The following is a 27,844-nucleotide window of genomic DNA, read 5'->3' on the forward strand; positions in this document are numbered from 1 at the left end:
ATGCCTTGAGGAGATTTATCAGCAGAAGAGGTCAAGTTAAACAGCTATGGTCTGATAATGGAACAAACTTTGTCGGTGCTGAGAGAGAACTCAAAGAAGCACTTGCTGATTTAGACCAGCACGCAATAAAGTCATTTTTGGCACAGGTGGAAATTAACTGGATTTTTAATCCACCTGCTGCTTCCCATTTTGGTGGTGTTTGGGAGCGAATGATTCGTCTGGTGAGAAGAGTACTCAACTCAGTGCTGCGACAGCAAACTCTTGATGATGAAGGGCTAAATACAGTAATGTGTGAAGCAGAAGCCATCTTGAACAGTCGCCCTATTACAACCCTTTCAGATGATCCAAATGATCTGGAGCCACTTACCCCCAATCATCTGCTCTTACTCCGCGGAAAGCCTTCGTTTCCCCCTGGAATATTCAAGCCAGAGGATCAGTATGCAAGGAGACGATGGAAACAGGTGCAATACCTGGCTGACCTGTTTTGGAAGAGATGGGTTCGAGAATATTTACCTTTGCTTCAAAAAAGGCAGAAATGGAATGAGAAGAGGAAAGGTCTCGCTGTTGGAGAAATTGTGGTCATCATGGATCCTTCCGCACCTCGAGGATCCTGGCTTCTTGGAAAGGTTTTGGAAGTGTTTCCAGACAGTCATGGTTTTGTGAGGTCAGTGAAGTTAAAAACTAAGTCCAATATTATTGAGAGACCAATTTCAAAACTTTGCATGGTGTATGGTATTTAAATTAACGAGTTAATGTCACATTTGCGTCACATATTGTCTCTTGTATTATTATTGTTTTGGAATTGGCATATTTATTTATTATGCCAATTAGGGGCCGGTGTATTGGAGCCAATTATGTGTACTTTTGTTTTCGGTCACTAGATGGCGCTGTCAGCTCCAATATATAAATCAAGAGGTGACAGGTAGCTGTCAGGTGTTGAACCCGGAAGGGCATAAAAGTTTTTGACCGCTATGGCGGAGTCATTGTTATCATTGTTGCCATGTACTATCAAATAAATGGATATGTTTCACCAACGTTTATCTGTCTGGACCAAGTGTGGAGTTTGGACCATTACAAGATCGGGGATTGATTTTACACGCGATCAACAGGTACAATGTTAGCCGCGAAGCGCGTCATAAAGCAGCAACGGGTCAACGCTTAAGCCAGTGCAGGTTGAACTGGCGTCTACACTGTCACTCTGGTAAAAATAAATAATGTCATTATTTCCAGATACTATGAAGGTCCAGGATAAAGAAGATCATTTATCCTTTTTATCCTGGACCTCATTATTTTAAGATAATTTATTATTTTTTCACCAGATGGTGGAAACAGGCTTCCACAGATTTTACTCCAGATTTAACTCATTTACATCCATGCAGGTTTCCTCTGTTTTCTTTTCCTAACCAGAAATCAGGAAGCGTCTGGAGTTGACTCTTGATCTGCTACACGCCCCTCCCCCACATGTTGCTGCTGCAACCTCAGAATAACCTCTGAGCTGCTGCAGAACCTGAGCCTCCAGGTGACCTCTGACCCCTTCAGAACCTCGTGATAATCCGGATTCATTTCGTTCTCCACCATCTTTTAGCAGCAATGAGAGCAGAATAAAAACACTGCGATGCTTTTAAGAGACATTTTTGTTTAATAACTTCATTTATTTTCCAACACTAGAAAAAATACATGTGTATTAATAATGAATGTTTAATAAATGCAGAGTTCTGCCTCGGACCCGTTCACGTTTAAACCGGGTCCAGAAATGACCCGGTCCGCGGGTCAGGGGCAGCCGAACAGCTGCAGGTCCACAGCGTAGCTGGTCAGCTGGGAGTTGTAGTCCTGACACTCTGGAGAACTACAAGCCGCGGGCCACAGCTCCACCAGCGCCTCCGAGTCCAGAGGCAGCCGGTACCTGCTGGTCCAGAAACACCACAGGTGAGACTCTAACCGAGCTGAGCAGAACCGGGGCAGAACCTTAGCAGAACCACCCACCTGGAGCCGCCACCCTGCGTGACCTCTGACCCCCCGGAGCCCAGCACCAGGTACTGCTGGTTGTTCTGCAGCTCCACGCTGCTGCAGGTCGCCTTCTTCACCAGGTCCAGGTAGCTGCCCGGACCGGCCGCTTCCAGCGCTGGGACCAGAACCAGAACCAGAGTCAGAGTAAAGTCAGGAAGGACCCGGTTCTACTGGACCCACAGAGCCAGACCAGATCATCTCAGTCACAGAACCAGAGCACCGTCTGCTGGGTCAATTCCTGTCTGACTCTGCGCTACGCTGCATGCTAGCTCCACTTAGCGCCTCGTGAAGCGTCACAAGAGGAGAAAGTGAGTAGAAAAACTAAACTTCAGTCTTTCTTCCTCCATACGGATGTTAGTGACTGAGGGAAAGACCATGCAGTGGTTGCTACTGCGTTTCCATGGTAACAAGCTGGGTCTCACCTTCAGACTTCTTGAAGACCTCAGCTACGGTGGCTGTGTAGGTCATGAAGTCTCCCTCCGCTGCCGAGGATTTCACCGTCACCTTGAAGGCTGCAGAGGAAGCAGGCAGACCAATCAGAGCTCCAGGTCACCTGCTGCTCATCCAACCATTTAACACAAACTGGGAACAATGGTCTGATCTGGAGCTGGGATTCCTCACAGCAACAACCAACAGTCAGTTCTTACAGAAACACAGAGAGAAACATGTTTTCATGAAATGTGCATTTATTTTTCAGTCAGTGGAATCAGTGTAGGAAATGTAGTTAGCTGTAATAAGGTGATTTATGTAGCCCTGCTAGCAGTTAGCTGTTAGCAGTTAGCTGTTAGCAGTTAGCTGTTAGCAGTTAGCTGTTAGCAGTTAGCTGTTAGCAGTTCGAATCACCAGATCAATAATCAGTGAAAGATCCGATCCAGTGGAGATGGGAAGTCCGATTCTCTGATATTACTTTATTATCTGCTTAACTTGGTAAATATTAACGTTTGAACATTAATAAATCCTCTTGCATTCAGTGTTTTAATGAGAAGCCTCATATTTTAATGTATTTGTTCTTTTATTAATGCAGTGATTATTACTTTTCTGTAATATTTTAATCAAACTTTTAATATTAAAACAAAAACAAACTGAAACACCAAATCTACCAAATAGACCCATGATCATTTATTATGATTATAAATAACATCTTTAAACATCCATTATATTTCTGGGTCTCCTGACCTCCATCACCTGGCTGTTTGTCGGCCCCCATCTGTTTTGATCCCAAATCCTCACATGTGATTGGCTGCATGGCAGCCTAGTGGCCAATCAGATCAAAGTTCTGCTGTGAGGAGGGCGGGGCCAGTGAGAGGGAGAGCTGAGGACCAGATGCAGCTCCTCCAGGAGCCTCTAGGGGGCGTGTTGGGGGTTTTCCAACATAATAATTAAACCATATCAGATTATTATTGCCTCACAATTCCTTTAACTTTACCTGTAAGAGATTATAAACCCTCCAGGTGAGTTTAGACCAGATCATTTCACCTTTAACCTCCGATAACGATCCGATCTGAGAACCTCCATCTGTTTTTAACAACACTGCAGCTAAAAGCATCCAATCAGCTTCCAGCCTCTCACCGTATTTGATATGCGGCTGGCAGGTCTCCTCGATGCGTTTGGCTGCGGTCAGAGTGGCGTCCATGCTCCCTCTGTAGGTCGCACACGCAGCTGCAGGGTCACACAGCGCTCAGCTTATTAAGGTCAGCCGCAGCTGCAGCAGCCATTCAGAACAGAAACCCGCCTCACCTGCCATGCACTGGCACTGTTCGCCCACACAGAGGCGCTGCAGCCTCTGCAGCTCGCTGGAGAACTGCTTGGTGCACAGGCTGCCTGGAACAGAAAGGTTGCAGGTAGCAGCAGATTCTCATCAACATGGAAACAGAGACAAAAGATTTGATGAGATTTGCTCAGTGAAAACATGAGGACCGTCCCCAGGAAGGGCCAAATCTTAACGGCCCGAGTGGGTTTGGTGTAGGACCACTCTGGGAGAACAGTGGGACCCAAAGACACAGCAGACCTTAAGCCAGAGTTTCTCCTCCCTGGTCCTCAGGTCCTCCATGTTTCAGGTGTTTCCCTTCTGTATCTCTGGGTGATTAACAGACCTGATGGTCATGCAGCCATTTGGATCAGCTGTTCTGAACAGAGGCTCATCTAGAACATGCAGAGCAGCGGGGCTGAGCACCAGGGGGGGAAACTCTGGGTTAGCGCTTTGCTAACGGGTAACTTTCAGAGCACTTAGATTCTCCTAAAGTTATTTTCTGTATAAATTCTGAAGCGCTAATTTACTTGGCTGTTTTGTAAACTTTCAGTTGAAGAAAGTTTGACATTTTTATTGAAGATACTGACTGTTATCTTTATATTCATGCTCTTATTTTGGAGTCTGTTTACACAGCAATTTCATTTCCTGTCTTCACATTCTTTTTGTTTTCCAAGAATCTTCAGTAAATAAATGGAAAATATACAGCAAGCCAACAAATGAGGTAAACAGAAGAAAACAACTCTTACATAAAAACCAGGGATGTTAGTTAAACTGTTGCTCTGCAGTAAAAATGTCCTGCTTCTTCCTGACCGGAGCTGTACCGCGGCTAATCAGGCTAAATCAGCAACAGAGTTAGCAAAACTCAACAAATATAAAACTGAGAGCGGGTTCTGATCCGACGAATCACTTCCTGAAGCTCGTCATCAACACATGGAGGGCAACATGGGTGAATTTAGCATTTTAGCATTAGCCACAAATAAATCCCACGTAAGTTTTACAGCTGGAGCTTTAGCATTAGCGTAGCTAGCTTTTTAGCTAGCGGTGCTCAGATCAGAATAATCCAGTTTAATCTGAAAAATGTGAGCAAAACATTCAGTTACTGACTGACAAGAAGACGGTTCAGGTCCAAACGTAAGACTACATATCCCAGCATTCACTGCAGGCTCACCTTTGTCCTGAGGTTCTGTGACGGTCATCAGGGACTCAGCAGCACCAATGACCCTGAAGCTGGTTCTGACCCGGAACCCGACACACAGGAAGACCTCAGAGGGAACCTGAGGGTCAAAAGACAGAGATAACAGAACTACTGATGGAGGCTTCATCATCATCATCATCATCATCATCATCATCATCATCATCATCATGATGATGATGGTCAAATTGGATCATTCCAGAGAGGAAACGGTTTCAATGTTCAGCTCGGGGTCAGAGGTCAGAGCATGAAGCTCAGAGAGATGAGGAGCTCCATCCCTGACGCTACAGGCCTCAGTCAGAAGGTTAAAGGTCACAACCCTGAACCGGAAGAAGCGAGGTGCTGCAATGGCCTAGTCAAAGTCCAGAGCTCAGGGTGAGGTACTCACAGAGTCCATCTGGATGACGACGGTGTCTCCCTGGAGCTGATAGTGGGAGACAGACGGGTAGTCTCCGTCTGTGAACTGAAGACCAGAGAAAAGTTCAGCAGAAATTCATAAAACCAAAAGATGAGATGACAGATTTATGGTAAACTTGGCCTGATCACAGCCTGTGAGACGTTCTGGATTCAACTCTACAGACTCTATAGACTCTACAGACTTTACAGACTCTACAGACTTTACAGACTCTACAGACTGTGAAGACGCTGCAGGGATCAGAGCCACTGCAGAGAAACGCCTGGATGAGTTTCATCAGGCCTGGAAACGTTCTGCAGCTGGGAGAAGGCTGAGAGGTCAGAGGTCAGCCTGACCTCTGGTTTACCGCTGGAACAACTGCAGCTGACTCAAGATCTATAACTCTAGATCTATAGCTCTATAACTCTAGATCTATAGCTCTATAACTCTAGATCCAATAGCTCTAGATCTAGAGTTATAGATCTATAACTCTAGATCTATACCTCTAGATCATATTGCTATAGATCCTATAGCTCTAGATCTATAACTCTAGATCGCTCCTCTTTAGGTCCAAAGATAATAATGTTCAGCTGAACAAAGTTTCGTCACATCCTCACATTGATCTGTTCTAAGCATCTGTTCAGTGACTGGATGGGGTCAAAGGTCACCTGGTGACATCATAATGTAGAGCTGTGTATCATAGTTATGGTAGCTGATCTTGCTTCCTGTTATAACCTGAGCCAGTGGGACATTTAGATATTGAGTATTAGGGGTCCTAGGACTGAACCGTGGGGAACCCCACAGGTGACCTCTGACCTCTTTGATGAGAAGTTCCCTATTGAAACAAACAAATCTCTGTCCACTCACTCCAGCCCTGTTTAGTCCAACTCCATTAAAGACGTTATAGAAAGTTCTAGAAATTAGAAACTCCAATCCCGTTGGTGAGGTGTGAATGCTAACCAACCTCTGACCTCTGACCTCTGACCTCTGGTCCTCCAAACCTCAGTATCGCTTCTGAGGAAGTGAACTCTGGTTCGGTCCAAAAGCAGGAAGTGGACTACGGCGCAGGGCATTCTGGGTAAATCCAACCGCAGCGCTAGCAGCAGCAGGTTAGCGTTCCAGTTGTTTCAGTAACTGTCATGGTCAACACAGAAGCCCAACAGAACCAGAACCAGAACCAGCACTTCTTCCATGATTTGTATTCACGTGGACGTCATTGAACAGTTTGACGGTCTCCGTGGTAACCATGGAAACCGGACTGAAAGACGTCACAGCGGTTTGCAGGCCGTTCACCTGCCGTGCTGATTACCTGTCTCAGGTCCTCCAGGTACGGCTCCACGCCTGTGGGCAGCTGGATCTTCATGACGGTCAGAAGCGACTCGGTGTAAACCTCGGTGGGTGGAGGTCGGTACCTGGAACACAAAGGTCACAGCGTCCACCACTGAGGATCCGGGGCAGCGGGTCAGGTTTTACCTTCTTACTTCACGCAGGCGACCAGGTGAGGAGCCTGCATGGTTGGATCTGAGGGGCAGAGCAAGAGCATGAGGTGGAAAGATCAAACAGTTTCCTTAAATCCAGCAGGGGGGGCGAGGGCCCTGGGGAGGACGTACTGGTGGAGACGCCGGGTCCGACCAGCTCGATGGTCAGGTCAAAGTTACAGGAGGTCTGGGTGGACGCCGTGGTCTGATAGTAAACCGTCTTCATCTGGAGACACAGTCAGACCGTTACTGGGAGGACAGCTCACCTGTCAGGTGACCACAACAAGCCCCGCCCACCTTCACACTGGACACGCCCCTCCCATAGCCGGTGCTCACGATGATGTCATCATTCTTTGTTATCTTTGACAGAAACAGAGAAGGAGAAGTGAGTAGTTCTGCTGGGGCTGTGGCCCCGCCCCTCCAGGTGGGCTCGGCCTCACCTGGAGGGGCGTGGCCACCGGGCGGCTGCGGCTCAGCTGGACTCGGTTCAGCTCTTCCTGCCTGCTGTTGCGGATGTTGATGTCCTGGTTGAGCACGGCTTTAGGAACGACCTTGCTGTACTCGGTCAGGGCCTCCAGGGTCAGAACCAGGTCCTGATGTCACACACCACCACAGAAGAAGAAAAGAAGCTGAGCTGGGTGTGGAACTCAGCGTCACCACCGCTGGAGGAGTGGAACCCGTTTACCTTGATGGAGTAGAATCCTTCTCCGTAGTGCTGATCCTGAGTCAGCCAGGAAACCACGGGGTTGGCGTAATGGATCCTCCCCTTTCAGAGACAAACCACATTACTGAGGCAGCAGCGCCCTCTACAGGCAGAGAGAGGAGCTGCAGACACACCGCCCTCTACAGGCAGAGAGAGGAGCTGCAGACACACCGCCCTCTACAGGCAGAGAGAGGAGCTGCAGACACACCGCCCTCTACAGGCAGAGAGAGGAGCTGCAGACACACCGCCCTCTACAGGCAGGGAGAGGAGCTGCAGACACAGGCAGAGAGAGGAGCTGCAGACACACCGCCCTCTACAGGCAGGGAGAGGAGCTGCAGACACAGGCAGAGAGAGGAGCTGCAGACACACCGCCCTCTACAGGCAGAGAGAGGAGCTGCAGACACAGGCAGAGAGAGGAGCTGCAGACACACCGCCCTCTACAGGCAGAGAGAGGAGCTGCAGACACACCGCCCTCTACAGGCAGAGAGAGGAGCTGCAGACTGTGATATTATAAAAGTGTTTTTATCAGCCTTATGAAGGGGAAGCTGTTTGCACCTTGAGCAGGACGGTCAGCAGGACGTACGCCGTCATCTCCACCGTCTGACCGCTGGATTTATCAGGCTTCAGCCAATCAGCCGTCACGCTGGGCTCCTGCCAGTACCGCAGCACAACCGGGTTCCCTGGACACAGAAAGCAGCATCATGACACCTCTGGTATTCTGGGGTGTCACATGGTGCCATGGCAACAAAACAACAGATTTAAACACAAAACAAATACATCAGAAGAAGAGCTGCACAGTGGTGCAGTTGGTAGAGCTGTTGCCTTGCAGCAAGAAGGTTCTGGGTTCGATTCCCGGCCTGAGGTCTGTCTGCATGTTCTCCCTGTGCATGGTGGGTTCTCTCTGGGTTCTCCGACTTCCTCCCACAGTGGACTGGTCACTTGGTTTCTCTAAATTATCCCTCGGTGTGTGTGCATGGTTGTCTGTGTGTCTCTGTGTTGCCCTGCAGCAGACAGGTGACCCGTCCAGGTGACCTCTCCAGGTGACCTCTCCAGGTGACCCCGCCTCTCGCCCAGAACGTTTGCTGGAGAGGCAGCAGCTCCTCCTGACCCACTGAGGGACTGAAGGAGTCAACAAACCCAAAGATCCCTCAAACAGGAAGCGGGAATCTTGGTTTGAATAAATGTGAAACGGTCATTTGAAGGTCACCTTTCTGCCGCGCCTGCTGCTCCAGGCGGGTCAGCAGCTGCGCCGCCTCCGGCCTGCTGGCGTCCTGCAGCGTCAGAGCGTAGGTCGCCACCGCACGCACGTACATGCTCTTCACATTCAGGGCATGCTGGGAAAGGTAGTTTGCTGCTGAACGCTTGCTGCTGTCATGGAGCTGAGAGGAGGAACGACAAGGAGACGAATCAACATGGATCAGAACCCAGTTAGAAAAATCTACTTTTATTGCAGCTGCAGCTTCTCAGGAAAATCAAAACTGAATCTATTCATAGGCGATTCAGCGAAAACCGAAGAACAAACACGTGAACCAAGACTTCTCGTTTCCAGGGAAGAAAATAACGCGACACTCGGGAGATGAAGACGAAGACAGCGAGACGTCTGCCGTCTTCATCCTGCAGCAAATTAAACTTTCAACCAACTGGACAACTGACAGACTTTAGTTTCCACCACCAGTCTCCATGGCAACCACTCAATGCAGACTGCATGCTGGGTGTTTGGTAGTGATGGGAAGACGAGGCGCCATGAAGCGTTTCGCCCCAAAGCAACTGGCACTCAATACTGACACCTGCTGGACATTAAAAATCCCTACAGGCAACGTAGTGATTGGATGACCAGGTCCAGGTCCAGTCCTGGTCCAGGTCCAGGTCCAGGTCCAGTCCTGGTCCAGGTCCAGGTCCAGTCCTGGTCCAGTCCAGGTCCTGGTCCAGGTCCAGTGGTCCAGGTCCAGGTCCAGGTCCAGTCCTGGTCCAGGTCCAGGTCCAGTCCTGGTCCAGGTCCAGGTCCAGGTCCAGTCCTGGTCCAGGTCCAGTCCAGGTCCAGGTCCAGGTCCAGTCCAGGTCCAGTCCTGGTCCAGTCCAGGTCCTGGTCCTGGTCCAGGTCCAGTCATGGTCCAGGTCCAGTCCTGGTCCAGTCCAGGTCCAGTCCTGGTCCAGTCCTGGTTCTGGAGGGCCAGAGACCTGCAGCTCTTAATGTCTCCCTGGATCCAGAAGCTGAACCTCCTCCTCAGTCCAGGTTAATTCGTGATTATTCCCACTGTGACCTTTGACCTCTGACCCTGATGTTAGTGCGTTCTCACCCGGAGCTGCAGGACGGGGTCTCTGATGCTCGTCGCTCGGTGTAAAGCCACCAGCACCAAGGAGGTGACGAAGACCGACTGCTCCTCATCGGACCCGAAAACCTGGAACACAGACTGACCGTCACAGAGGAGCTGACCGCCAGAGGAGGACGGAGGAGGACAGAGGAGGACGGAGGAGGACAGAGGAGGACGGAGGACAATAGAGGAGGACAGAGGAGGACGGAGGAGGACGGAGGACAATAGAGGAGGACAGAGGATAGAGGAGGACGGAGGGGGACGGAGGACAATAGAGGAGGACAATAGAGGAGGACGAAGGAGGACGGAGGAGGATAGAGGAGGACGAAGGAGGATAGAGGAGGACGGAGGACAATAGAGGAGGACAGAGGAGGATAGAGGAGGACGGGGGAGGATAGAGGAGGACGGAGGACAATAGATGAGGACAGAGGAGGACGGAGGAGGACGGGGGAGGATAGAGGAGGACGGAGGACAATAGATGAGGACAGAGGAGGACGGAGGAGGATAGAGGAAGCTGGAGGAGGCCAGAGGAGGATAGAGGAGGACGGAGGAGGACAGAGGATAGAGGAGGACGGAGGACAATAGAGGAGGACGAAGGAGGACGGAGGAGGACAGAGGAGGACGAAGGAGGACGGAGGAGGACGAAGGAGGATAGAGGAGGGCGGAGGAGGCCGGAGGAGGACAGAGGAGGCCGGAGGAGGACAGAGGAGGCCGGAGGACAGAGGAGGCCGGAGGATAGAGGAGGACGGAGGAAGCCAGAGGAGGACGAAGGAGGACGGAGGAGGACAGAGGAGGCCGGAGGAGGACGAAGGAGGGCGGAGGAGGCCGGAGGAGGACGAAGGAGGACGGAAAAGGACAGAGGAGGCCGGAGGAGGACAGAGGAGGCCGGAGGAGGACAGAGGAGGCCGGAGGATAGAGGAGGACGGAGGAAGCCAGAGGAGGCTACATGAGGACGGAGGAGGATAGAGGATGACGGAAGATGATAGAGGAGGCCAGAGGAGGACGGAGGAGGACAGTCGAGGCTACAGGGGGCCAGAGGAGGATAGAGGAGGCTACAGGAGGCCAGAGGAGGCCCACCGACCCCACTGACCATGAGCCGGCTGTTCTTGGAGGAGGCCCGCTCCACGAAGGAGCCGTCAGGCTGCTGAGTTTTGCGGATCAACCAGCTGACAGAGTCTGAGAGCGACTGATGGTCCACGGAGACGAACGGGTCGGCCAGAGACAGAGTCCTGACCACCTCGGCTGTGACCCTGCAGGACAGAAGGTCATCAGCCCCCAGACACAACTTCATTCAGACAGCACTTTATAGCAACACCACAGGCCAAAGCAGTGCATGACAAAAACACAGAAAAACCATAAATAAAACATTAAAATCAACATCTAGAGATTCTGCCTAAAAATCGATTCATGTAAGAATCACAATTCTCATTTACTACGATTCAGAATCTATTTAAAATGTCCCAAAACTGATTTTAAAAAATAGAATCAATGCACCATCTGTAGGCCTCCATTTTGTAACAAAACGGGACGTTCTGACGTCGCCATGGAGACGGACAGCGGAGCTGGTGCAGCTTTAGCTACAGCGGAGCTAAGCTACAGCGGAGCTATGCTACATCAGAGCTAAGCTAAAGCTACAGCGGCGCTAAGCTACAGCTACAGCAAAGCTAAGCTACATCAGAGCTAAGCTACAGCGGAGCTAAGCTACAGCTACAGCGGAGCTAAGCTACAGCTACAGCAAAGCTAAGCTACATCAGAGTAAGCTAAAGCTACAGCGGAGCTAAGCTACATCAAAGCTAAGCTACAGCTACAGCGGAGCTACGCTACATCAGAGTTAAGCTAAAGCTACAACGGAGCTAAGCTACAGCTACATCAGAACTAAGCTACAGCTACAGCGGAGCTACGCTACATCAGAGCTAAGCTAAAGCTACAACGGAGCTAAGCTACAGCTACATCAGAACTAAGCTACAGCTACAGAGGAGCTAAGCTACATCAGAGCTAAGCTACAGCGGAGCTAAGCTACATCAGAGCTAAGCTACAGCGGAGCTAAGCTACATCAGAGCTAAGCTACAGCGGAGCTAAGCTACATCAGAGCTAAGCTACAGCGGAGCTAAGCTACATCAGAGCTAAGCTACAGCAGAGCTAAGCTGTGTGAGGCGGGCTGTGATTGGTCAGAAGTTTGTTACTGTATTGCGTTGATATTTTTCGTCCACCATCTTTTCTCTGCATCTTTAGGCGCCATGATTACTTCTGTTTATGGTTCATCACTAAATAACTCCACAGGCTGTCAGATGCTAAAAACCCCTGGATGGAAATGTCCGGCCTGCAGAAAGGTGGCGCTGTTTTTCTGACGCTTTGTTGAAACAAAGTGGAGGATGCAGGGAGGAAGTGATTCACAAAGGATGGATTCACATTTAAAACGCCTCGATTTCACGGATCGGCCTGGAGCAGATCAGGAGGGTCTTTGGACTCGGACAGACTGACGAATCGTTTTGAATGAAAAACCTGGATAATCAGGTAGTAAAGTAATCGGGTCGGTTCTGTGGAGCAGTGGGAGGTTCTGGTCCACTCACAGGGTGCTGGGTTCAGAGTTCATCCACATGCTGTAGCTGCTGTCTCCGTTCCTGAAGGACGTGAGGCCGACCTGACCTGCAGACACATCACCACCATCATCATCATCATCATCATCATCATCATCTCCAGAATGAACCGCCGCCGGCGCCGCCACCCACCGTCTCTGATCTTCTGCCTCAGCTCGCCCGAGTTCTTCTCTACGTTTTCTCCCAGGACGTCCCAGATGCTGTTGGTCTCCAGGTACTGGTACACCTGGATGAGTGGGAGGAGCCTATCGACCTCTGCTACTGCTGACCCAGGAGGAAGGCTGAGGAGCCGCTTGAGGCCCTCGGGGTCCAGTATGACTGACACGACTTCGCCGGGAAGCTCGCCTGCCGTTAGGAACAAACATCCTGATCATTTCTGCACCTGAAGAAGCTCAGCGGCTCGGCGCCTCGTCTCACCGTTTATGGTCAGCAGTCTCTCCACAGCCGAGTTGGGAACCATGTTCTCTGGCAGGATGTTCTTCAGCACCACAGTCCGCTTCTCTGAACCTGCAACAGGAACCCAGACCGGCGCAGGTGAGACGACGATGACGATGGCGAGGATTCGAGGTGAACCAAGATGGCGTCCACAAACCGTAGAGTCCCTGCGGATCCAGTCTCCCCCCAGAGTTCACTTCCTGTCTCACTCCTTCAGGCTGCAAACAACCACAGCAGAAGTAATGTTTAGCCAAGCTGGAGCCGACTAACGGCGTGAACAGTTCAAACTGTTAGCGTCCACCTACCACCACACGCAGCGTCTTCTTCACAACGTCTCTCACCCCTGACTGGACGGTCAGGGTGAAGGTCAGGGTGTGCTCTCCAGGCTCCAGGCCCAGCAGGGTGAAGGTCACTTTGCCCACCCCCCCCGCAGCGAGGCGGCTCCAGCTGCAGGCCGTGGTGTGATGCCCCTCCTGCCTGGGCGTCGGCCGGGACTTCAGCAGGCAGAGCGCCGGGCCGGCCGTCAGCGTCACGCAGTACTGAGAGGAGAGAGCAGAGGTTAGAGCTGCCAGGTGTGCTGGCCCCGCCCCTTCCTGTGGAGAGGAACACAGGAAGTGATCTCCTGCTGCTCATGGGAACAATCAGCTGTAAACTCAGCCAGCAGTGTTTATGATGGGATGTGTGGTTGAACTGACGGTGATGACGTCGTCCTGCTGGTTGTAGACGGAGCCCTGCAGCTCCAGCTGCTCCCCTCGGACCACCTGGTAGGGCAGCGGGACGTCCACGCTGAGCGGCTGGTTGACCGACACCTTCACAGGATCCGACACACACATCCCTGGCAGAACCAGACAGACTCGGAGGTTAGCTTGATTCCTGCAGGCCACTGAGGGGACGGTCTGAACCGATAGACGCATGGAGGGCAGACCCACCGCCCTCTGGAGACATGCCGACGGCTTTCACCACCCAGGTGGTCAGAGAGTCCGGCAGAGCCCTGCTGATGGACAGCTGACCTGACCTGAAGAGACAAAGCCGGATTAGCTGCTACAGGGGACGACACAAGGGTTGGTCAGGCCGTCCACAGGACGACACAAGGGTTGGTCAAGCCGTCAGGACGTCCACAGGACGACACAGGGGTTGGTCAGGCCGTCAGGCCGTCCACAGGACGACACAGGGGTTGGTCAGGACGTCCACAGGACGACACAGGGGTTGGTCAGGCCGTCAGGACGTCCACAGGATGACACAGGGGTTGGTCAAGCCGTCAGGCCGTCCACAGGACGACACAGGGGTTGGTCAAGCCGTCAGGACGTCCACAGGACGACACAGGGGTTGGTCAGGCCGTCCACAGGAAGACACAGGGGTTGGTCAAGCCGTCAGGACGTCCACAGGATGACACAGGGGTTGGTCAGGCCGTCAGGACGTCCACAGGAAGACACAGGGGTTGGTCAAGCCGTCAGGACGTCCACAGGACGACACAGGGGTTGGTCAAGCCGTCAGGACGTCCACAGGACGACACAGGGGTTGGTCAAGCCGTCAGGACGTCCACAGGACGACACAGGGGTTGGTCAGGCCGTCCACAGGAAGACACAGGGGTTGGTCAAGCCGTCAGGACGTCCACAGGATGACACAGGGGTTGGTCAGGCCGTCAGGACGTCCACAGGAAGACACAGGGGTTGGTCAAGCCGTCAGGACGTCCACAGGATGACACAGGGGTTGGTCAAGCCGTCAGGCCGTCCACAGGACGACACAGGGGTTGGTCAGGCCGTCCACAGGAAGACACAGGGGTTGGTCAAGCCGTCAGGACGTCCACAGGAAGACACAGGGGTTGGTCAGGCCGTCAGGACGTCCACAGGAAGACACAGGGGTTGGTCAAGCCGTCAGGACGTCCACAGGACGACACAGGGGTTGGTCAAGCCGTCAGGACGTCCACAGGATGACACAGGGGTTGGTCAAGCCGTCAGGACGTCCACAGGATGACACAGGGGTTGGTCAAGCCGTCAGGACGTCCACAGGATGACACAGGGGTTGGTCAAGCCGTCAGGACGTCCACAGGAAGACACAGGGGTTGGTCAAGCCGTCAGGACGTCCACAGGAAGACACAGGGGTTGGTCAAGCCGTCAGGACGTCCACAGGATGACACAGGGGTTGGTCAAGCCGTCAGGCCGTCCACAGGATGACACAGGGGTTGGTCAAGCCGTCAGGACGTCCACAGGATGACACAGGGGTTGGTCAAGCCGTCAGGACGTCCACAGGATGACACAGGGGTTGGTCAAGCCGTCAGGACGTCCACAGGACGACACAGGGGTTGGTCAAGCCGTCAGGACGTCCACAGGATGACACAGGGGTTGGTCAAGCCGTCAGGCCGTCCACAGGACGACACAGGGGTTGGTCAAGCCGTCAGGCCGTCCACAGGATGACACAGGGGTTGGTCAAGCCGTCAGGACGTCCACAGGATGACACAGGGGTTGGTCAAGCCGTCAGGACGTCCACAGGATGACACAGGGGTTGGTCAAGCCGTCAGGACGTCCACAGGATGACACAGGGGTTGGTCAAGCCGTCAGGCCGTCCACAGGACGACACAGGGGTTGGTCAAGCCGTCAGGACGTCCACAGGACGACACAGGGGTTGGTCAAGCCGTCAGGACGTCCACAGGACGACACAGGGGTTGGTCAGGCCGTCCACCACAAAGACACAAATATTAGATGTCTCACTGGGCGCTGAGGCCCAACAGTATCACCATCTTCTATGGCTCCTTCAGTTTTTTGCTGCATTTCAACCGTTTTATGAAACAAACTGGATTCATTCAGGATGAAAGATCAGAATCACTTTGCAGCCAGAAATTCGCTTCTCAACAACCGGAAAATATTTCCTATGTATTGTCAAGTGATAAATCAGTCATTTATCAATATTATACAGAAAAATAAATACAAGAAAATTATTTGTTTCTTGTCTTGAAACGTTAAATGTACATTAAATTATAATTATGTAAATATATTCTTTAATAAAACACTGTAAAAGTGTCTGTTCATCAATTCAATATAAAAATGATCAGAATCTATCAAATCAAACATTGAGCTCTTTATTCAGAAAACTATTAAATAATCACATCAAAAGTTAGAAACTCTCTTTAGTCATTTCTCTGATTGCCAAATATATTAATGTGTGAGAAAATGTGTCAATAACAGGAATTAACTTAAATACTTTGTAGAACGGCACTTAGTGAAGTTCGGTCCATTCACCTGTATTAGCTACTGGCAGAGATGCCACATTCAATATGGCCGACACTGTTACGTATCGCAGCAACGGGCCGCCCCGCTCCATGACCTCTGACCCGCTCCATGACCTCTGACCCGCTCCATGACCTCTGACCCGCTCGTGACCTCTGACCCGCTCCGTGACCTCTGACCCGCTCCGTGACCTCTGACCCGCTCCGTGACCTCTGACCCGCTCCGTGACCTCTGACCCGCTCGTGACCTCTGACCCGCTCCGTGACCTCTGACCCGCTCCGTGACCTCTGACCCGCTCCATGACCTCTGACCCGCTCGTGACCTCTGACCCGCTCCATGACCTCTGACCCGCTCCGTGACCTTTGACCCGCTCCGTGACCTCTGACCCGCTCCGTGACCTCTGACCCGCTCCGTGACCTCTGACCCGCTCCGTGACCTCTGACCCGCTCCGTGACCTTTGACCTGCTCCATGAGGCGTCTACTATTCATGCCTGTGGTTAAAACCTGATCTGTCTTCAGCCTCTTGTCCGTCTCTGATCCTCCAACAACTGCAGAGAAATCTGAGTATTTCTGCAGATGACAGACGTGTGGAGAGAAAAGTAACGGTGAGGGTACAGAGCCCTGTGGAGCCACCAGCCGGGTCAGACTCTCTCACTGTGGTCGGTCCGGTGGCCACCGATCTGCTTCCCTCATCAACTCCTGGCTCACTGCTGACCTGAAAGAGGTGCAGAAACTGCTGCCTTGCCAAGAGGAGGTCCTTCAGAGGACGCATTTCAGAAACAGCTGAAACGTTTTAAGAGCAAAGAAAGAGACGTGGCGGCGGCACCAGCTGACGCTGGGACTCTGCTGCTCTGGAAGCTGAGGAGGTGAACTGGCCCATCAGCCTGATGCTGACGAGCTGCTGTTGCTCCACCCAGGCAGGAGTCATGGGAGCCACAGCTCATTTCTAAGCCAGAACAAATGATCACATCTTCCAGATTCTTCTGCTGGGATCCTGTCAGGCCCATCAGGAGACCTGGTCCTGGTCCTGGTCCTATCAGGACCTGGACTAATCAGGAATGTCCTGGATGAAAACGACCCCTGAATGTGTCCGATCCGTTCAGGAGACGAAATGAAACTCATCTCAATCTGGACCCCTAGAATATGGAGGCTCTACTGCATAATAACTCAATGAAAATAAACTAATATGGCTGCAATAATGAATAATCTTTGCACCGTGATTCATTAACATCAACAGAACTGAAGGCCGTGTTGTTCCTCTCAAACGCCAGACCATCTGTTGAGGTGCGTTTGATTCGTGCTACCTGGCCCGCTGCACCTCCCACAGCCAGCTCTCTGGGAAGTAGCTTCTCACCAGCGGCGCCTGATCGAAGTCTGCGCCCAGTTCTGGAGAGAAACACCAAGTCAGGCGTCAGGCGGGTCCAGACTGAAGGAAGGGACCAGAACCGGCCGGACTCACCGTAGCGTCCCAGAACCAGCCGGTCGCCCTGGTCCAGGTGCTGCTGGTAGAACTGGCAGCACTGCCTGAAGGCCGCCTTGCACTCCTCGTTCGCCACTCCGAGCCTCTGGAAGGCCTGGTCTGCGTACTGCTGGCAGCTCACGCTCTTCGGGATGTACTTCATCCCCGCCAAGCAGCAGCTCTTCCTGGAGCCGAACGTTCTGGCTGCAGAGACGGACCCGGACAGAACCAGAACCAACAGCAGCAACTGTTTTTACATCACTGCTCGTTTCTGTGGTTTTATGTTTTCAGTCACGTTGGATGTTTGAATCTTCACGGCTCTTTGCAGGGAGATTTGATTTTTATTATTTAATCTTTGATTGTTACAACAAACATTTTAATATGTGAAACTTATTTCAGACAGTAAAATCAGCCAAACATACAGACCAACCAACCAACCAAATCATTTATCTTTAGTTACTTATCACACACAGATGTGACCGAGGACTAAACTCTGCCACAGACGGAAACGTCAGACGGACGTAGCGACGGTGGATCGTACCTTTAGCTTCCTTTTGTGCGTCGGTCAATCCTCTCTTTGGACGAACGGCGGCTGTACACGGCTCACCTGAGGAACAAGCCGCCGTCAGATGGTGATTGTTTCTGATTCCTTACTCTGAGTGACGGACGTACTGCTGGACGACGGGGCGGCGTTGGCATTGGTCATAAAGGTGAGGCCAGCCAATCGGAAGACGTCGGCGTTGTCTTTGCCGCCGCCTCCTCCACAGCCCAGGTCGCTGTGCTCGAAGTGACGAAGGACCTGCGGGCCACCGTACATCCTGTCAGAGCGCCGCCCGGCCGCACCGCTCAAAGCAACACAACAAGCAGGCTGAGGTCAAACTGACGGTTACCATGGAAACAGGGTCCCTGTAATTGGGCCGCAGGCTGAAGACAGCAGAGTCTACCGCCGACAGAGCCACCATGCCGCCCTGATTGGTTCTGATGTCCAGCTTGATGTTCTCCTTTGGCTTGTAGAGTCTTTCCTGGAATAAGATGTTGGTCTGACAGACAACAACATGTCAGCCGACACGTTCAGATGAATTCCTGCTGATGAACCAGAGAGGCAGCCAGACTGCAGCACCTGCAGGCCGTTGACACACTTGTCTTTGACGTCCATCCAGACGGAGTCCGCCACCAGCTCAGTCGTTCCTTCTCCGTCCAGGATGTAGTAGACCAGCAGCCTGATGGACGGCACCATGGAGGTCGTCACCAGGAAGTTCAGGTTCTGTTTGCCATCAACGCTGGAGGCAAAGTCCTGACTTTTAAAGAACACCACCTTCCCTTTAGACAGCACCTACAGGGGAGCAGCGGCGAAGCCATCAGTAACTATGGCAACAGGGGAAGCAACAGGTGCGACCGCTTCCTCACCAAGTAGTTGAGAGTCCTGATGTTCAGGTAGGAGGGAGCGGCGGTGTACACCTGGATGTTGGCGTACTGGTTGACCCGCAGGGTGTGGCCGAACATGGGCGTGTCGATGTAAAGGTACCGCTGGTTCGGGGAGTGATAGGCCACGGCCTCCAGGGCCAGACTGGCCTGACTCTGAGCGGTCAGGCTGGGGTCCGCCGTCTCAAACTGGGTCAACAACAACCAGACCAGTCACACCAAGAGTACCGAAAGACAGACCTGCTGTTTATGTCCCACCTAACGTTTCAGATCATCAAGCTAACGTTCATCAAGCTAACGTTCATCAAGCTAACGTTAACATCAAGCTAACGTTAACATCAAGCTAACGTTAACATCAAGCTAACGTTCATCAAGCTAACGTTAACATCAAGCTAACGTTAACATGAAGCTAACGTTCATCAAGCTAACGTTCATCAAGCTAACGTTCATCAAGCTAACGTTAACATCAAGCTAACGTTCATCAAGCTAACGTTAACATCAAGCTAACGTTAACATCAAGCTAACGTTCATCAAGCTAACGTTAACATCAAGCTAACGTTCATCAAGCTAACGTTAACATCAAGCTAACGTTCATCAAGCTAACGTTCATCAAGCTAACGTTAACATCAAGCTAACGTTAACATCAAGCTAACGTTCATTAAGCTAACGTTAACATCAAGCTAACGTTAACATCAAGCTAACGTTCATCAAGCTAACGTTAACATCAAGCTAACGTTCATCAAGCTAACGTTAACATCAAGCTAACGTTCATCAAGCTAACATTCATCAAGCTAACGTTAACATCAAGCTAACGTTAACATCAAGCTAACGTTCATCAAGCTAACGTTAACATCAAGCTAACGTTCATCAAGCTAACGTTAACATCAAGCTAACGTTCATCAAGCTAACATTCATCAAGCTAAAGTTAACATCAAGCTAACGTTAACATCAAGCTAACGTTAACATCAAGCTAACGTTAACATCAAGCTAACGTTAACATCAAGCTAACATTCATCAAGCTAACGTTAACATCAAGCTAACGTTCATCAAGCTAACATTCATCAAGCTAAAGTTAACATCAGGCAAACAGAACCTGAATGGATATGAAAAGCACCTCAATAAACCTGCTAGGGGGTAAATACTTTTCACAGCCCGGCAGTGGCAGATCTTCCTCACCTTCAGCTGCGCCCTGACTGCATTTTTCTGGGGGTTGCAGATAAAATACAAGAGGCCATCAGATCCACTGCTCCTGCTCTCCCCACAGGACATGACCTCCGTTCCTCCTGTGTTCATGACCAGCTGACGCTCCACCAGACGCACCTGCACCAGGCTCACCGGCTCGTCCAGGTGATCCTTCACCAACACCTGCAGAGACAAAGGGCCTGTGCAGCTGAACAAGGTGTGGGCCACAGGGGAGTCAGAAGGTCCAACCAGATGTTGCCTCTGGTTCTGGAACAGCTGGAACGCCTCAGTGGAGGTCCGTTTTCTGGACACGTCTGGGATTCATGCCAAAGGAGCCCAGACCAACTAGTGCTAAACACTTTTCAGGTGGGACTCCATGATGCATACCTGGATGTTGTAAGGAAGACCCGGTTTGATGAACGGAGGCGTCGAGATGAGGCTCAGACGGTACGGCGACCTGACGAACTTCACAGTAGCAAACTCCGCCTCCTGGGTGATCCCACCTGCAGGGCGACAAACGGTGAGAAGGGGAGCACCTGGTTTCAGGGTGGTATGATGTCAGCGTACCTGTGTCCTCCTTCACCAGCACCGCTACATACAGGTAGCTCCCCACCAGGCTGTCCAGGTCTCTCGGTCCATCGTGTTTGTGCAGAACCTTCTGCATGTTAACAGTCACATCCAGTTCACCTGTCGGAGAGAGCTGAGAGAAGGACCCACGTTGTCTCTGAGGAGTTTCATCAGCCGCCGACAGAGAAGTCTTTGCTGCGTGTCAGGGCCTTACTCTTTCTCTGGTCACTGATGTGGGAATGATGACAGGAGCGTTCTTCTCCCTGACGTATCCATAACGCAGGAACAGCTCTCCTTCAGCCACCGGCGCGCCATGGAGATACCTGCCGAAGGCCAGAGCACCGCAGGGTAAACATCAGGTCGAACGGCTGAGCAGCTGGAGGAGATCAGGCCTCACCTGGCTGAAATCTTGAAGTGGAACTGGCTGAACTGACTGTGGCTGATGAAGTTTGTCCGTGGGTTCATTTGGATGGAGAAACTAGGAAGAACTGACAGAGGAGGAGAACGTCACAGATCATCACCTCCACCAGCGGGGCTCATATCCAACCCCAAGACGTACCGTATTCTTTAACTTCAAAATCCGTCTTTGCTTTTGTTGTGAAATCATCTGTGTAGGAAGCTTCTATTGTCCAAATTCCCAACCTGCAAGTACAGAGAACTCCGGAAAACCATCTGGGAATAACCCGAATCTTCCCGCCTCGGCAGGTCTTCCTTACTTTGGCTTGATGGGAATCCTGAAGGGGTTCTGCATCGACGGGATCCCATTGTTCACATCAACAATCTCCACAACGTCTACCGTGATGTGATCCGGATCCTGTCGGGAACAAAGATGTTCATCGACATGGCAACCGAACATCAACTCATCTATGGTCCTGGGCTCATCGGGCTCACCTTGAAGGTTAAGAAGACGCTGCGATTGGCTGGTCTCAGCTCCTGGTTCATGGAGAACGCCCTCACTTTGACTGAACACATCACAAACAGTTTCATTCTGCTAACCTGAACAGTCCATGTTCAACCTGAGTGAAGAGCCAAGAAGGCCCGACCTTTCTGATGAGGCGTGTAGAGCGGTTTGTCTGTTTGGAGGAACAGGAAGCCGTTGGATCGGGAAACCGGGATGGACAGGTGACGGTTGATCCCGTTTGATTGGACGTGAAGAATCACATGATTCAAATCCTTATTCTCTGGAAGTGGCAGCAACTGAAGAGACACAGAAGCACAGGAATCAACACCCAGGTGTTTCCAGGTACACTCCATGTCGGGCTGCGGTTGCCACAAACTGCTTCCAGCCATGTTGTTATCTGACCGCGGTAAAGCTATCCGGCTCAGAGTCCAGCCGGCCCAGCGCACGATTTACAAGTGCGCCGCAGCTCCAGACATTATGGTACACACATTTACGTGCTGCTTTCACAATAAAAGCGCACATCCGGTCCATGTTTGAGCTACTCGAAATAGGTTTCCAGCCGCTGCATTTGAAAACAGAAAATATATGCTGAAAAACTAATGCAAATATATATATATATATATATATATATATATATATATATATATATATATATATATATATATATATTAGTTTTTATTTTGTATTAGTTTCTTAGCATATATTATTTTCTGTTAGCAATGCAGCGGCTGGAAACCTATTTTGAGTAGCTCAAACATGGACCGGATGTGCGCTTTTATTGTGAAAGCAGCACGTAAATGTGTGTACCATAATGTCTGGAGCTGCGGCGCACTAGCATATTGCTGGACGCTGAGCCGGATAGCTTTACCGCGGTGTTTTCTGTTGCTATGGTTTCTCGGTTTTCTGTAGTTTTTTTTTTTTGCTCTTGTTCTGCAGGTGTGGAGGCAGACTTCTAGGATCTACTGTCCCTTTAAACCTTTCTCTCTTTCGTTTCCATTTCTGTGTCCATTACATTGGAAATATACATTTTATTTATACGTATTTGACATCAGTCAGGTGAGTGATGCAGAGCTTCAGGAGGTTTTCTCACCCGGACTTTAGCGACGCCCTGGTGGTTGTTCTGGCTGTGGAGCCGCAGGGAGGCCCTGGACAGCTCCCTGCTGTCCGCGGCCATGGACGTCTTCAGGAAGACGTAGACCGTTTCCTCCGTGGAGGAACCGAACAGCTGGACAAACACCGTCTCCACCGCGTCCAGCCTCACCGACAGGGGCGCTGTGACCAGGAAGCTGACAGAAAGAGACGCCATCACTGGTGGTGAAATACCACAGAAGAAGAAGAAGAGTCCGTTCACCAGCTGGACTCCGTTATGAATCTGTTTATTATGATAAATCACAGAAATCCTGACGAATCAGAGGCCAGTTAGACCAGAAAGCTGCAGGATTCAGAAATAAATGTTGAATAAAAGCATCAGAGTAAATCTGACAGAAGGAAAAGTTCTGGAAACTTGAACGTGTTTCAAGGTTTCTGGGTTCTGAGTTCGTCTGGACTCTGATGTTCGTTCAGCAGGTGACCCGCCGGCTGTGTGTGCGCCCCCTGCTGCTGGTCAGGTAGAAGGCAGATGACAGCCTGCCAGGCTGGTTCAGCTGGAAACATGATCACACATCGGGCTCGGTTCTGGTTCGGTTCGGTTCTGGTTCTGGTCCATCCGTCAGATGATAACAAACTTTCCTGAAGCAGGCCGTCACCCAGCAGAGGAAAACCAACCTTCAGGAAAATAACGGCACATTTGCTGAGTTTCCTCCTTTGGTCTCGTCTGTTCTGGATCAAAATGACCTCAAAGGTTCAGACAGGCAGTCAGAAACAGGTGGGGGAGGGATGGAGGCTGACAGCAGCACTGGAGGAGCTGCGGGGTTTCCAACCCGTTCTGGTTTGGTTCTACAGGAGGTTCGGACCACGGCGTCGCCTTGCAGAACCATTCGCTCGGCCGCCGTCCCAAACGGACCGATGAGGTGAAACACGGCGGTGTGAGCATCATGATGTGGGGTTTTAAATGTTCTTACATTTAAATTTATTTAATTTTACTCCATAACAACCAGCCAGCAGCTTCTGATCATTTTAATCTGTTTTATCTCCAAAATAAAACAACCAATCATCACGCAGACGACAGGAGCTTCACTTACGACTGAGCGTCCGTCCTCCAGCACAGAACCCAAACCCAAACCAGCAGAACCGACGGCTTCATGCTGAGCAGCAGGACTGACGGCTTCATGCTGAGCAGCAGGACTGACGGCCAGAAGCTCCGAGCCTCTTTATCACTTATTGATCGGTCAGAGGACGGACTTTTCCTCTGGGACGGTGTGAGTGTCCCAAAGGTGAGTTTACTCAGCCTGCTGTGTTTTCCCATCTTACCCAACACCGACACAGAACAGCTGCTGGGACAAACACAGTCTGGGTTTTACAGAACCAGAACCTCCAGAAGCTGCTCTGGATCCCTGAGGAACGTGAGACCATTTACCTGGAGGGTAAGATCAGAACCAGGCGGATCAGAACCAAGATGATCAGAACCAGACGGATCAGAACCAGGTCAGAACCAGGTGGATCAGAACCAGGTAGACCAGAACCAGGCTGATCAGAACCAGGCTGATCAGAACCAGGCTGATCAGAACCAGGCGGACCAGAGGAGGACTGTCCAGTTGGACCAGAACCTGGAGTGAAAGGGAACCAAACGGTTCCTGGTTTTATCCAAGTTGATTTCCAATCAATCGACTGAGCTGCAGTGGAAGGAACCTCCTGTAGTAACTGGACCTCCTGTAGTAACTGGAGCTCCTGTAGTAAATGAACCTCTTGTAGTAAATGAACCTCCTGTAGTAAATGAACCTCCTGTAGTAAATGAACCTCCTGTAGTAACTGGACCTCCTGTAGTAACAGGAGCTCCTGTAGTAAATGAACCTCCTGTAGTAACTGGACCTCCTGTAGTAACTGGACCTCCTGTAGTAAATGAACCTCCTGTAGTAAATGAACCTCCTGTAGTAACTGGACCTCCTGTAGTAACTGGAGCTCCTGTAGTAAATGAACCTCTTGTAGTAAATGAACCTCCTGTAGTAAATGAACCTCCTGTAGTAAATGAACCTCCTGTAGTAACAGGAGCTCCTGTAGTAAATGAACCTCTTGTAGTAAATGAACCTCCTGTAGTAAATGAACCTCTTGTAGTAAATGAACCTCCTGTAGTAAATGAACCTCCTGTAGTAACTGGACCTCCTGTAGTAAATGAAACTCTTGTAGTAAATGAACCTCCTGTAGTAAATGAACCTCCTGTAGTAACTGGACCTCCTGTAGTAACTGGACCTCCTGTAGTAAATGAACCTCCTGTAGTAAATGAACCTCCTGTAGTAACTGGACCTCCTGTAGTAACTGGAGCTCCTGTAGTAAATGAACCTCTTGTAGTAAATGAACCTCCTGTAGTAAATGAACCTCTTGTAGTAAATGAACCTCCTGTAGTAAATGAACCTCCTGTAGTAACTGGACCTCCTGTAGTAAATGAAACTCTTGTAGTAAATGAACCTCCTGTAGTAAATGAACCTCCTGTAGTAACTGGACCTCCTGTAGTAACTGAACCTCCTGTAGTAAATGAACCTCCTGTAGTAAATGAACCTCCTGTAGTAAATGAACCTCTTGTAGTAAATGAACCTCCTGTAGTAACTGAACCTCCTGTAGTAACTGGACCTCCTGTAGTAACTGAACCTCCTGTAGTAAATGAACCTCCTGTAGTAAATGAACCTCTTGTAGTAAATGAACCTCCTGTAGTAAATGAACCTCCTGTAGTAAATGAACCTCCTGTAGTAAATGAACCTCCTGTAGTAAATGAACCTCCTGTAGTAAATGAACCTCTTGTAGTAAATGAACCTCCTGTAGTAACTGAACCTCCTGTAGTAACTGAACCTCCTGTAGTAACTGAACCTCCTGTAGTAAATGAACCTCCTGTAGTAAATGAACCTCCTGTAGTAAATGAACCTCCTGTAGTAACTGAACCTCCTGTAGTAACTGAACCTCCTGTAGTAACTGAACCTCCTGTAGTAACTGAACCTCCTGTAGTAAATGAACCTCCTGTAGTAAATGAACCTCCTGTAGTAACTGGACCTCCTGTAGTAACTGAACCTCCTGTAGTAAATGAACCTCCTGTAGTAACTGAACCTCCTGTAGTAAATGAATCTCCTGTAGTAAATGAACCTCCTGTAGTAAATGAACCTCCTGTAGTAACTGAACCTCCTGTAGTAAATGAACCTCCTGTAGTAAATGAACCTCCTGTAGTAACTGAACCTCCTGCTCCCTGTAGTAACTGAACCTCCTGTAGTAAATGAACCTCCTGTAGTAACTGGACCTCCTGTAGTAAATGAACCTCCTGTATTAATGAACCTCCTGCTCCCTGTAGTAAATGAACTTCCTGTAGTAACTGAACCTCCTGTAGTAAATGAACCTCCTGTAGTAAATGAACCTCCTGTAGTAATTGAACCTCCTGTAGTAAATGAACCTCCTGTAGTAACTGAACCTCCTGTAGTAAATGAACCTCCTGTAGTAAATGAACCTCCTGTAGTAACTGAACCTCCTGTAGTAAATGAACCTCCTGTAGTAAATGAACCTCCTGTAGTAACTGAACCTCCTGCTCCCTGTAGTAACTGAACCTCCTGTAGTAAATGAACCTCCTGTAGTAAATGAACCTCCTGTATTAATGAACCTCCTGCTCCCTGTAGTAAATGAACTTCCTGTAGTAACTGAACCTCCTGTAGTAAATGAACCTCCTGTAGTAAATGAACCTCCTGTATTAATGAACCTCCTGCTCCCTGTAGTAAATGAACTTCCTGTAGTAACTGAACCTCCTGTAGTAAATGAACCTCCTGTAGTAAATGAACCTCCTGTAGTAACTGAACCTCCTGTAGTAAATGAACCTCCTGTAGTAAATGAACCTCGTGTAGTAAATGAACCTCTTGTAGTAAATGAACCTCCTGTAGTAACTGAACCTCCTGTAGTAAATTAACCTCCTGTAGTAAATGAACCTCCTGTAGTAACCGAACCTCCTGTAGTAAATGAACCTCCTGTAGTAAATGAACCTCCTGTAGTAAATGAACCTCCTGCTCCCTGTAGTAAATGAACCTCCTGCTCCCTGTAGTAAATGAACCTCCTGTAGTAACTGAACCTCCTGTAGTAAATGAACCTCCTGTAGTAACTGGACCTCCTGTAGTAACTGGACCTCCTGTAGTAACTGAACCTCCTGTAGTAAATGAACCTCTTGTAGTAAATGAACCTCCTGTAGTAAATGAACCTCCTGTAGTAACTGGACCTCCTGTAGTAACTGAACCTCCTGTAGTAAATGAACCTCCTGTAGTAAATGAAGCTCCTGTAGTAAATGAACCTCTTGTAGTAAATGAACCTCCTGTAGTAACTGAACCTCCTGTAGTAACTGGACCTCCTGTAGTAACTGAACCTCCTGTAGTAAATGAACCTCCTGTAGTAAATGAACCTCTTGTAGTAAATGAACCTCCTGTAGTAAATGAACCTCCTGTAGTAACTGGACCTCCTGTAGTAACTGAACCTCCTGTAGTAAATGAACCTCCTGTAGTAAATGAACCTCTTGTAGTAAATGAACCTCCTGTAGTAACTGAACCTCCTGTAGTAACTGGACCTCCTGTAGTAACTGAACCTCCTGTAGTAAATGAACCTCCTGTAGTAAATGAACCTCCTGTAGTAACTGAACCTCCTGTAGTAAATGAATCTCCTGTAGTAAATGAACCTCCTGTAGTAAATGAACCTCCTGTAGTAAATGAACCTCTTGTAGTAAATGAACCTCCTGTAGTAAATGAACCTCCTGTAGTAAATGAACCTCCTGCTCCCTGTAGTAAATGAACCTCCTGTAGTAATTGAACCTCCTGTAGTAAATGAACCTCCTGTAGTAACTGAACCTCCTGTAGTAAATGAACCTCCTGTAGTAAATGAACCTCCTGTAGTAACTGAACCTCCTGCTCCCTGTAGTAACTGAACCTCCTGTAGTAAATGAACCTCCTGTAGTAACTGAACCTCCTGCTCCCTGTAGTAACTGAACCTCCTGTAGTAAATGAACCTCCTGTAGTAACTGGACCTCCTGTAGTAAATGAACCTCCTGTATTAATGAACCTCCTGCTCCCTGTAGTAAATGAACTTCCTGTAGTAACTGAACCTCCTGTAGTAAA

General features: G+C 50.0%; 1 protein-coding gene across 2 annotated transcripts; it reads right to left on the reverse strand.

The window, feature by feature from the left end:
- Positions 1-1,649: 1,649 nt before the first annotated feature.
- Positions 1,650-24,143, reverse strand: c5 (complement component 5). Of its 2 annotated transcripts, none has more exons than XM_081611008.1 (42): positions 23,804-24,143; positions 22,714-22,909; positions 21,766-21,919; positions 21,614-21,684; positions 21,439-21,536; positions 21,282-21,364; positions 21,120-21,210; positions 20,937-21,045; positions 20,723-20,855; positions 20,543-20,658; positions 20,150-20,338; positions 18,959-19,162; positions 18,672-18,884; positions 18,442-18,591; positions 18,224-18,350; positions 18,093-18,158; positions 17,552-17,755; positions 17,397-17,478; positions 13,798-13,883; positions 13,564-13,703; positions 13,174-13,407; positions 13,026-13,086; positions 12,851-12,940; positions 12,566-12,778; positions 12,407-12,482; positions 10,927-11,086; positions 9,822-9,923; positions 8,732-8,903; positions 8,080-8,204; positions 7,507-7,587; positions 7,262-7,414; positions 7,119-7,181; positions 6,954-7,047; positions 6,825-6,864; positions 6,653-6,755; positions 5,338-5,412; positions 4,926-5,031; positions 3,745-3,828; positions 3,577-3,666; positions 2,430-2,519; positions 1,984-2,122; positions 1,650-1,903 (listed from the first exon to the last, which is right to left on the reverse strand). In XM_081611008.1, the coding sequence occupies exons 1-42, from the start codon at positions 24,025-24,027 to the stop codon at positions 1,771-1,773; spliced, it is 5,220 nt and encodes a 1,739-aa protein (XP_081467134.1). In that variant the 5' UTR covers positions 24,028-24,143; the 3' UTR covers positions 1,650-1,770. The 2 variants fall into 2 exon arrangements, with proteins under 2 accessions (XP_081467134.1, XP_081467133.1); XM_081611007.1 differs by having other exon boundaries at positions 1,650-1,906.
- Between the last annotated feature and the right edge of the window lie 3,701 nt (positions 24,144-27,844).

Source organism: Poecilia reticulata, chromosome 9 (assembly GCF_904066995.2).
Source record: "Poecilia reticulata chromosome 9, P_reticulata-male-v2, whole genome shotgun sequence".
Taxonomy (NCBI): Eukaryota; Metazoa; Chordata; class Actinopteri; order Cyprinodontiformes; family Poeciliidae; genus Poecilia; species Poecilia reticulata.